We start from the raw sequence: 11,428 nt of genomic DNA, 5'->3' as shown, positions 1-11,428 counted from the left end.
AAACATCTATCGGTTGCCTCCTGCACCTGCCTCAACCAGATGTTGAACTGGAAGCCTAGATATGTGCCAGGGAATCAAATCCACAACCTTTGGGCGTTTGGGGTGACGCTTCAAGCAACGGAACCACCTGGCCAGGGCTGTTTGTAATTTCTCTTATTTTCATTTCTTTATGTGAACATATGTCTTTCATTTCATACCAAGGAATAGAATTGATGAGTCATATTGTAATTATGTTTAACTTTTGACCAAACACCAAACTGTTTCCCCATTGGCTGCACCATTTTGCCTTCTCATAAGCCATGCATGAGGGTTCCTATTTCTCCACATCCTTGCCAATGGTTATTTTTCTTTTTATTAGAGTCATACCATACATACTGTAGGTGTGAAGTGGTGCCTCCTTGAGATATATATATATAATCTTTATTGATTTCAGAAAGAGGAAGGGAGAGGGAGAGAGAGAAACATCAACGATGAGCGAGTCATTGACCGGCTGCCTCCTGCACGCCCCCTGCTGGGGATCGAGTCCGCATGCGCCCTGACCAGGAATCAAACCGCAATCTCCTGGATCCTAGGTCGATGCTGAACTGCTGAGCCACGCTGGCTGGGCACCTCCTTCAGTTTTATTTGTGTTTCCTTAATGACCAATGATTTTGAGCATCTTTCACAAGCTTGTTGGCAATTTGTATACCTTCTTTGTAGAAACATCTATTCAAGTTTTTTGTTGTTTTTAATTGTTTGTCTTTTAGCATTTCACAAATGAATAATGAATGTTGAGCATCTTTTCATGTCCCTGTCAGGCATTTGTGTATCTGCTTTGGAAAAATGGCCATTCCAGTCTTTTCCCCATTTTACTTGAGTTGTTGGTCTTTTTTTTGCTGAGTTGCAGGAGTTCTATATATATTATGGATACTAGGCCATGATCAGATATATAATTTTCAAATATTTCCTCCCATTTTGTAGGTTGTCTTTTCATCATTTTGATAATGACTTTTGATAAACAAAATTTTTAATTTTATGAAATCTAGTTTACTTTTTTTGTTGTATTTTGGTGTCATATCTAAGAATTCATTGCCAGGTCAGAGGTCATGAAGATTAATTTCTGCGCTTTCTCCTAAGAGCTTTACAGTTTTAGGTCTTATATTTAGTTAATTGGTCCATTTTGAGTTAATTTTTTTATCATGGTCGGAGGTAAGGGTCCAACTTCATTCATCTGTGTCTGGATATCTAGGTGTCCCAGTGCCGTTTGTGAAATAGATTAGTGTTTCCATATTGAACGTTCTTGACATCCTTGTCAAAATCAGTTGTCCATGGAAACATGGATTTATTTCTGGACAGCACTTCTCTTCTACTGGTCTCTCTGTTTATTCTTATGCCAGTACAACACTGTTGGTTTTTGGTTTTTGGTTTTTCAGAGAGTACGTTTACTAAAGCTGGGGACAGTGAAACAAGGAAGGGCCTAGGATAGAAGAAGCAACAGGCGAGAGCCTAGGCGGGGCTGCTTTGGCTCTCTAGAAACATTATGGGAAAGAAGTGAGCAAAGGTGAGGCTGCTGTCAGCTCACTGGAGAGTCAGAGAAAAGGGGACCTTGGAGACAGGTTCAGGGGATTAGACAGGAATGAGCTGCCACTGCCCATTGCTCCCCTGGCTTCAAATCTAATGGGGACCTTAGAGTTTAGGAGAAAGAAAATACATTCGAAAAGCAGATTTGAGTGGGCATGGCCCAAGGAGAGTGCGTCAGCACTGTCTTCATTGCTGTTGCCCCACAATAACTTCTGACGTCAGATAGTGTGAGTGCTCCAACTTTGTTCTCCTTTTATGAGCTTGCTTTGTCTATCTAGCATCTGTTGAAATCCACATGAACTTTAGAATCATCATGCCAATTTATACATAAAGTCAGGTTAGATTCTTATAAAAATGTTATTGAATCTGTAGATCAATTAGGAGAGAATTGACATCTTAACCATATTAAGATCCAAAAACATGGAATGTTATGCCATGTATTTGGATCATCAAATTTTTCAACAGCATTTTTCAGTTTTAGAAGTGTAAGTTTGTTCTTCTTTTGTTATACTTACTCCTAAGTATTTTATTCTTTTAGATGTTATTGCAAATGGAATTTTTAAATTTCATTTTCAAGATGTTCATTGTAAGTATATACATATGAACCAGCTCTTCATTCCTGGGATAAATCCCAGTTGGTCGTGGTGTATAACTCTTCTTATATATTGCTGGAGTCAATTTCTAGCATTTAGTTGAGGGTAACTGCATCCGCATTCATGAGAGATATTGGACTGAAATTTTCTTTTCTTGGATGTCTTTATCAAGCAGTCTTTCTTATACATAACCACAATGTCACACCTATCATACACTACACCATACTAAAAAAGAAAACTAGGAAATTTTTAGAATATTCAAATATCCAAGACATTGTTCAAATTTCTTTTACTCCTGGTAATTCTAAGTAGCTCATAAGGAGCCCCCCATGTTCTGGAGAATGAGGGGGCTCTGAGCATTAGAAGAAGTGGCAGGGGGGTTGTGTTGTTATGTTGGGGAAAAGAAGACTCCATGGGAGGGAACAAAAACTCTTGACTCAGGGTACAAGGGTTTTTGAGGAAATGAACTGACATCTGGGTAGTTCCAGATGACGGAAGAGGAACAAAAGAGGAAGCTATAAGGAGACTGATTTTGGCTCAGAAAAAGAAGTCCAATGACCTCCAATTCTATGCTTGCAGTATAAAATTTGTTGCACCACACCCAATATCCGACTTCATTGTACCATGTGGAAGTGGATCCTGTGCTTCTCTTTGTTCATCTGCCACTTCCTTCCCTGTCTAGGGCACATTTTTCAGCTGTGCCCCTATCAGTACAACTTGCCCAATCTTTGGGCCTCACTTGGGCTGCCCTGTGCACCCACCCCCAATTTTGAATGAATGCTGCCCCCTAAGGTGCTGTGCACTATCAGATCACTGGAACGGTGACACGTACATTATGGTGTCCAACCTCAGTTAGGCAAATGTTTTTATTTGACTTTAGTGAAGTACATCAGTGTTTTCTCAACTCATGGCAGCAATAAAGCCCTCAGCCCACTCTTCTCCTTCATTCAATCAATTATTTAATAAAGACTATGGAGTACCTGCCATGTGCCAGGCACTGTTTTAGGGACTGAAGATTCAGAATTGAATAAGCTTGACACAATTGTTGCTCTCCTGGAGGTTTCAACACAGGACTAAACAAACAAAAACAGATATAAAGAAGATGATTTCCATTTGAGATCAATGCTGCGAAGGAAAGGATGAGGCATGAGGGGCTCCTTCATATAAGGTGACATTTGAGTTGAATCCTGAACAATGAGAAGGTGCCTGCCATTCAAAGATCTGTATTTAGAGCTTCAATTTCATAGAAGTTCCACAGACTCCTGCTACCACAAGTACCTACCAACATTTCTGCCCAGACACCCTGCCCTCTATATCGGACTGTAAAGTGATTGTTTCTCTGCTTTCCACTAAGGCTAAGCCCTCCACTAGTGAATTAGGTACCAGGCACTTTTATCTACTCCAAGAACAGTTCTCCAGCATAATTCTCTTCTTTCTCCTGAATCATCAAGTTTTCCTTCTCTACTGGATTATTCCCACTGCACACAACCATGCCATTTGTCCCTGCTTAAAAACCAATGAACATACCCAGGTTGGTGTGGCTCAATTAGTTGGGCCCTGTCCTGTGCACAGAAAGGTTGCTGGTTCATTCCATATCAGTGCACTTGCCAGGGCTGTGGGCTTGATCTCTGGTAGGAGGCGTGGGGGAGTCAGCCAATCCATATTTCACTCTCACATTGTAGTTTCTTTCTCTCCCTCCCTTTCTCTCTAAAAATCAACTTTAAAAAAACAACCAATGAACATAACATACTCAATAGTGAAATACTAAAAACTTTCCCTTTAAGGTCAGAGGAGAGAGACGGCTCCTACACTTACTAAGAGCCAGAACTAAAGTCATTACTATGCTCCATATTTACATTGCTTCTCAAATTCTCCGTGGCATGGGACCAATTTCAGTTTTAAAGTACCAATTCATTGCAGATTATACTTTTTAAAATACAATAGAAATGTTGCTGCAAGGTGAAATTTTATTAAGTTTTAAAATATTTATTCTTGACTTTTTTACTTACCTCCTCATAGTGCAGTAATAAACAATTTGCAGGCAGGCCCCTGCCTTGGACCATATTTTGAGTAGTGTTGCTTTACAAGGCTCTACATGATCTGGCCCTGCCACTCCCTAATCCCATCTCTTACCATTCTCCCCACCACCCCTGCTTACTCTCCTTCAGCCACACTGGCTTCTTTATTGTTTCCTTGAACATTTCGAACACCTCAGGATCTTTTACCTGCTGCTGTCTCTGCCTCAAATACTTTCCCCCTGGATATCCTCAAGCTCTCTCTTCCAATTCACTTGGGTATCTGTTCAAAAATCCCCTATCAGAGAGGCCTTCCCTAACAATCCTATATAACATATCAATCCTCAACACTCTGTCTCCTATCTCTTCATAGCCCTTATCAAAGTCTGATATATTATATGTTTATTGTCTTCCTCTCACCCCCACCAGCCAACTAGAATCTGAACTCCATACATACAAGAACTTCTGCTTTATTCCTGCTATATTCACAGGGTTTAACCTAGTGCCTGACACATAATAGACACTTGAATCAATGTTTCCAACTTCCATCACCATGATCTTCAGCCCTACCTAATCAGTTCTAATTCCCAGATTTGGCCATATACTTTCAGGTTTCAGAGCCTTTAAACATGCTGCCCATTTTTGCTTGGGTTGTCCTTTCTGAGGAAGTGACATTCACATCTCAAGACCCATATTAAATGTTTTCTTTTCCATACACCCTTCCAGAGGACCACCCTTCCCTCATAGAGTTGATCCCTCCCACTCATTGAATCACAACTATCTTTACATGTTTGTCTCCCTTACTGGACCGAGAATTCCCCAAGGGAATGGTTGTTTCTGATTTGTCTGTACTCCAGGCTCCCAGCATAGGGCCTGAGGTGGAACAGGGGCTCTGTAACTGTGTGGTGAAGAGCTCTCAGAGCTATTCAAGGTATGATGCTGCTTAAAGTGGTTAATTCTCTGATACTAGAAATGTCCCAACAGGCTGGGTGAAGTCCCCTTTAGGATACTCCAGTGGGTTTTCCTGACTGGGATGGGCAGGTTTTTTTTTAGCTGTGCCCACGGTTCTTTGAGTCTATGGTCTAGTGATCTACATAACGCTCCCATTAATGTTAACTTCCATTCTTCATTCCTGTCTTCGTGGGAGGCAGGCTGGAGGGCTGTGCCTGCATGCCTCCTCCCACCCTGTGAGGCAGGTACCTAGTCTCCTGGATTTAATGGAGAAGGAACTCTTAGAAGGAACAGCACCTCCTGGCTGATGTCCTGGGTCTCTGAGAGAATGCAGATCAGGGGGCACATCCTGTTAATTGCGTTGTGACAGGTATAAGAAGCTTCGAAGGTCTAAGATATTATCCTATTTGCAAATCAAAGAGCAGGCCTGAAGCAGTTATACAGTACACACGTATGTTAACACCATCACAGGACCCCTGGTTCAGAGAGAGATTGTTTAATGACAGCATCTTGCATCACTTCCCAGTGCCAGAATTCCTCATCAGATGACACAGTGGAAGCCACAGCATGAGAAGGATCGTAAAATTATGGAACTCAGAGTTTATGTAGGACAGGTGGCATAGCTGTCCCTCCTCTCTCAGACATGAGAGAGAGAGAGAGAGAGAGACACACACACAGAGGGAGGGAGGGAGGGAGGGAGGGAGGGAGGGAGGGAGGGAGGGAGGGAGGGAGGGAGGGAGGGAGGGAGGGAGGGAGGGAGGGAGGGAGGGAGGGAGGGAGGGAGGGAGACCAAATGGGTCTGGGTCTTATTACTTTTGAAAGGGACCAGCTTCATTGTGGAAAATGCACCTGAAGGGAAACATTCTGTATCTTCCTAGTTGCGTTTATTATTCAAACACCCTTTAACACAGGTGCCAGTAATCTGCTCCCAAAGCCTGGATTGCACAGAAACTCCCTTATTTCTTCCACACAGCCCTAGACGGGCAACGTTTCCCTGACTCTTCTGCCCTTGAAGCTCTTTATGTAGTCAGGTATGGTTTCCGGGGAGTTGGCATAAGGAAAGTCTCAGTGTAATGGATTCCCTATCCAGCACTGGGCCCAGCACATAGCACACAGCCAGCAAACATCTGTACAGTGAACGACTTGGACAGTTGTTTAAGATTTTGAAGAAGATGCGGCAGAGGAGTGGTTGGTCGAGACGTCCTCACGAGGCTCCTCTGGAGCCAGGGCACTCTGAGCCAATCCATTCGTCTCCTCTGGGCCTTAGGCCCTGGTCCCTTGAAGCAGCGCCTTAGTTGCTAACATCCCCAGGACCAGGGTCCAAGGCGCACAGGCTGCGGCCACACCTGAGTTCTTCGGGCCTTCTTGGTGCTTGTCGGCATCAGGGTCCAAAAAGGGATTCCCGTCCAGTGACAGGCTACTCACCTTGGGCAGCTCACCTGGCCGCGGCTCCCTGTTCAGCCTGTTGCAGCTGAGATCGAGCACCCTGAGCTCGGCCGGCAGCCCTCGAGGCACCTGCTCCAGGCCCGTGAACGACAGGTTGAGAGAGCTCAGCGCGTCGGGCCAGGCGCACCCGGGAGCGCCCGGGCCGGCGGCGCGCAGCGGGTTGCGGCTCAGGTCCAGGTGGCTCGGCTGCACCCGCGCGGCCGCCAGCGCCGCGCACACGCCGCCGGGAGTCTCCATCCCCGCGTTGCGCAGCGCCAGCTGCCGGACGGCGGGGAACTTGTCGGGACAGAGAGCCGCGGCCAGCCCGCGCTCGCCCAGTCCCGGATTGTCCGACAGGTCTAGGGTGGTGAGGGCGGGGAAGGCGCGGAGGCCCGCGCAGGAAAGGGGGAGCGGGTGTGCGTGCGCGATGTTCAGGACTTTGAGGCCCGGCCTGAGCCACTGCTGCAGTTCCGCGAGCCAGGCGCTGCCTGTTGCCCACGACACGTTTCGGAGACTGAGGGTGGAAAGCGCAGGTCCGGTGGCTTCCAGAGGGGGCGGCGGCGCCGTGCCGGTCACTTCCAAGTCCTCGAGCGTGAGTTGGTTGAGACGCGAGGACCCGAGCCCACGCAGGAGGGAGGCGAGCAGCACAGCAGGAACCTGGGCGGCACCCACCGTGAGTCGCCGCAAACGCAGCGCCTTCACCAGGTCAGCATACTGCTTGGGGTCGGTGTTGGCGAACTGTGTAAATTCCTTCAGGCTGCGGCCGCCGCCGCGGATCTCCACCTCGACGGCACTCATACACTGCAAGGCACTGGACCATTCGGGCTCGGGATCCGTGAAGTTGCAGACGCAGAGGAAATCCTCATCGTCCACCTCGCAGGGCTCTGGGGCGGTCGCAGGGACCTGGAGCAGTGGCAGCAGCGGCAGCAGCAGCAGCAGGCAGGGCGCTCGCACCTGGAAGAGAGCGGAGGTCAGGGAGGCCCCAGCGGGTCCCTGGGACTTCAGGAGTAGCCCCCGTTCGCCCCAATACCACCTACCCTCACCATGGTCGATAGGTCCTCAGAGCCTCTGCGTCCTTGGTGGACGCTGGGAAGGGCTTCAGCTCCTTTCCTGCGTAGCTGCACCCGCTGGCTTCCAGGCTCCACACACTGTTTGGCAGCTTCTGAGAGTTTACGTAACCCCAGGAATGTCACTCTGTTCCCTCCTCTGTGAACTCTGGTCACTCCCCACCTCTCATCACCACTACATTCATCATGCTTCGGGGAAATTTTGCAATGATGTTGCTAGAAGGAATGGCATTAACAGGAAGCATCCTGCGGGGACCTCTAGTGTGCTCTGCCTCGGGCATTGTCTAGATGATTCAGGAGCCCCAGGCTTGTGTGGTGGGTATGGAGAAAGGCAGATCCCCAGTGCCTCCCACCAGGACTCTTGCCTCCTCCCCCGCCTATATCCCAGCGACTCAACCTGGGTAGTTCTCTTGACTTTTCCCTAGTCTTGGTGGTTAATATTAACCTCCCATCACCTAAGTCTCATGCCCTGAATAATATCCTCTGATATTTAGCTGGATACAGTATTTTGTGGAAGAGATTGCACACGTCGTCTATTGACTTGAAGGGCTCGAATTAAGTTCAAGAGAAGGAAGTTGACGTGAAGAACAGCTCTCCTCCCCCCTCTCCCTTTTTTTTCCTGACTTGCTCTTTGTCTAATTTTGTTGATTAAGGAAGTTACAGCTTTCGCCCTAGCTGGTTTGTCTCAGTGGTTGGAGCGTTGTCCTGTGGACTGAAGGGTCGAGGGTTCGATTCCAGTCAAGGGCAGGTACCTCGGTTGCAGGCTAGATCCCCATCCCAGTAGGAACTGGTGCAGGAGGCAACCATTCCATGTGTCTCTCACAATGATGTTTCTCTCCCTCTGTCTCTCTCTCCCCCTCCCTTCCACTCTCTCTAAAAAAAAAACAATCAATGGAAAAAATATCCTCAGTTGAGGATTAAAAAAAAAAGAAGAAGAAAGAAAGTAAGTTACAGCTTTTGAGCACTGGCTGGGTAGTTCAGTTGGTTAGAGTGTGGTCTGGATAGGCCAGGGTTGTAGGGGGATGGTCAGGACACAGACATGAATCCACCAATGAATGCATAAATAAGTGGAACAACAAATCAATGTTTCTTTCTCTCTCAAATCAGTTGGTTTTTTTTTTTTAAATACTCAGAAACCGAAGCATATACCTTCTTTTTTATAGGCAAAAGGAAAGAAACCATTATTTGTACAGTTGATCCTGGAAAATGTATGGAGTTCGTATGATGCTGTCTTTTAAACGCCATCTTTTAAAGGTTAATTGAAAGTAATAGCTTTCTTAAGTAGAGGTGTTTAACAGAAACACATTGGCCAGGCCACCCGTTCCCTTGCTGTTTTCATTTCCCCATCCGGAAACTAACAAGCTACATATTTGTAACACAGTTTTCCCTTTCACTTGCTCCTCATCCTGCCTTGCCCTCCCCCAGCACAATTCCTGTGGCCTAGGAGACAAGGGCTGGACCTATGTTGCATAAGGATTAGTTAGTAACTCACTTATTTTGATAAGAAAAAAGCAAGTGTCCCAGAGGGTGGGGTGGGGTTTATCCTTTGACAAGAAAACAAATTCTGATATGTTCTAAATAAAATTACAGCGGCCACAGAGTGACAGAAAGAGACAGGGACAGTTAACCAGTTCATAGCTGTGGACCAACTAACAAAAGGCTGCTCAAATTCCTGAACGTATGTTGGAGCTTTGAATGAACCTCCAGGAGTTTATCCAACCACAGACCATCACATCCTGCATACACATGAACATTCAGGACTTTGTCTGTAACCAAGCAAAAGTAGTAAATATTTTGCCTTGGCCGGAGCTTCATTCTGTACACCAAAGGTTACAGGCTTGATTCCCACTCAGGACACATGCCCAAGTTGTGGGTTTGATCCTTGGCCGAGGCTTTTGCGAAAGGCAACCTGATCGATGTTTCTCTCTCACATCAATGTTTCTCTCTCTCGCTCCCCTTCCTTTCTCTCTAAAAATCCGTAAAAACATTCTCAGGTGAGGATTTTTTTTAAGTAGTAAATATTTCTTCTTTACAGACTGTGCACCTATCATAGAACTGTCTCCATTTCACTTTTCTCACCTCCCCTCATCTGTAAGCAATGTAAATTCTTTTAAAGAACTTACCTCTTTCATCCACAAAACAATGTATAAAAGAGCCCATCAACCCCAGGATAGTGGACATGTTGCCTTCTCCACATAGCCATGGTGGTTTAGATGTCATTCCCCAAGACTTGGTCCTTTTCTGGCTACCATATGGCTCAAAAAACCCTTTATTTAAAAAAAATCTTTCAGCCATGGAAGTTTTTTTGATCACTTTTACATGGTCCTCACAGTTCTGCACCTCTGGATTTCTGGGTATAGAGCTTACTTGAAAAAAGTTTGAATTCCTCTATTTTCCAGAAGTAGCTCCACATTTGTCCCCAATCCGAACAAGGAGGCCTCATTCCCCTCTGTGTGTCCTGTTGGAAATGCTCTGATACCCTGAGCCATGTCCAAGGTCAGGCCAGGTTGTGGTAGGCAGTTAGAGAGATGTGAGCAGAGCAAGGACGATGGGCCAGGTACAGAAGGTCACCAGGGTGGAAAGCCTCAGGTGCCTACCCAAGGACAATTGTAGGTGGGACCTCGTGCCCAGGGTGACCTTTCCTCCCTTAGAATATCGATGGCCCTGCAGTTTGGACTCCCTGACCTTTCCTCCCTAGAGATAAAATGTAGGCCTCAGTTGTAGTTCAGCCCCAGACAGCAAAACCAGACAAGCAATGCCATGACCAGCTGCATTGAATAATGACCCGCTGCCCGGGTGCTGACCAATCAATCAGTGGAGACCTAGACCCTGAAAGGACACACCTGGAAAACTGCTGAATATTCTATTGAGATCGTGCCCTGGGACCTCCCCTAAAATCTCCATCCTTAAACCGATTAGGACAGAGGACCCAGTGAGCTCTCCCTCCAGGGAGCAGGGGCATCTTTCCCTTCCCCTTCCCCTTCCCCTTCCCCTTCCCCTTCCCCTTCCCCTTCCCCTTCCCCTTCCCCTTCCCCTTCCCCTTCCCCTTCCCCTCCCCATCCCCTCCCCATCCCCTCCCCATCCCCCCAGGAGCTTCACCTTTACCTTCCTCACTTCTAAGCTCCAAGGCCCCGTCCTTTGCCTCTATAACTTGTTTCCTAAGCCTATTTCTTCTACAAATTACTTCTACCTCTGCGATTTTCCAAATGAATGTTCTCTTATAGTTTGAGCCCTGGCTCTGAATTCTTTCCTAGCCTGAACTCAAGTACCGAGGTTGCTGAAGCCAGCCCAGGTCCAGTCTGACCCCGCTTGTCTAATACATGGTGCCTTTCTCTCGGCCCCCAACAAGGTCAACAAGGTCAACAGGACATCTCCAGGAGCAAGATGTTAAAATAGCGTAGTGTTAAATACACTAAAATACACTGACCCTGCAGTCAGGCATGGAATCCCAGATCTGTCACTGAGGTTGTTAGACTTGGGTAAGCTTCTGGGCCTCAGATTTCTGAACTTCTGCTTTTGTTGTCGCTGTTAATCTTCACCCAAGGATTTTTTACATTGATTTTTAGAGAGTGGAAAGGAGGGAGGGGAAGATATATATATAATATATATATAAAGAGAAACATGGATGTGAGAGAGACACATCGACTGGTTGCCTCCCACATGCACCCCGACTGGGGCAGGAATTTAACCTGCAACCCTCCAGTGTGCAGGCCCATGCTCTAACGGTGGAGCCCAGGGCAAGGAACACCTTTTTAAACTCACCAGTGTTTCCCCAGTACCTGGTAAATTAGTGGTGCTCAAAATTTGGTGAATTACT

At 46.6% G+C, this 11,428-nt stretch overlaps 1 protein-coding gene across 2 annotated transcripts; it reads right to left on the bottom strand.

Annotated features, from left to right (window-relative positions):
- Positions 1 to 5,985: 5,985 nt before the first annotated feature.
- CD14 (CD14 molecule) lies at positions 5,986 to 7,821 on the bottom strand. Of its 2 annotated transcripts, none has more exons than XM_081136907.1 (2): positions 7,582 to 7,821; positions 5,986 to 7,498 (listed from the first exon to the last, which is right to left on the bottom strand). In XM_081136907.1, exons 1-2 carry the CDS (start codon positions 7,588 to 7,590, stop codon positions 6,383 to 6,385), a joined length of 1,125 nt encoding a protein of 374 aa, XP_080993033.1. In that variant the 5' UTR covers positions 7,591 to 7,821; the 3' UTR covers positions 5,986 to 6,382. The 2 variants fall into 2 exon arrangements, with proteins under 2 accessions (XP_080993033.1, XP_080993032.1); XM_081136906.1 differs by having other exon boundaries at positions 5,992 to 7,498; positions 7,588 to 7,701.
- Between the last annotated feature and the right edge of the window lie 3,607 nt (positions 7,822 to 11,428).

This window comes from Miniopterus schreibersii, assembly GCF_964146895.1.
Source record: "Miniopterus schreibersii genome assembly, chromosome: 4".
Lineage (NCBI taxonomy): Eukaryota > Metazoa > Chordata > Mammalia > Chiroptera > Miniopteridae > Miniopterus > Miniopterus schreibersii.
This window is presented reverse-complemented; position numbering and strand designations above follow the sequence as displayed.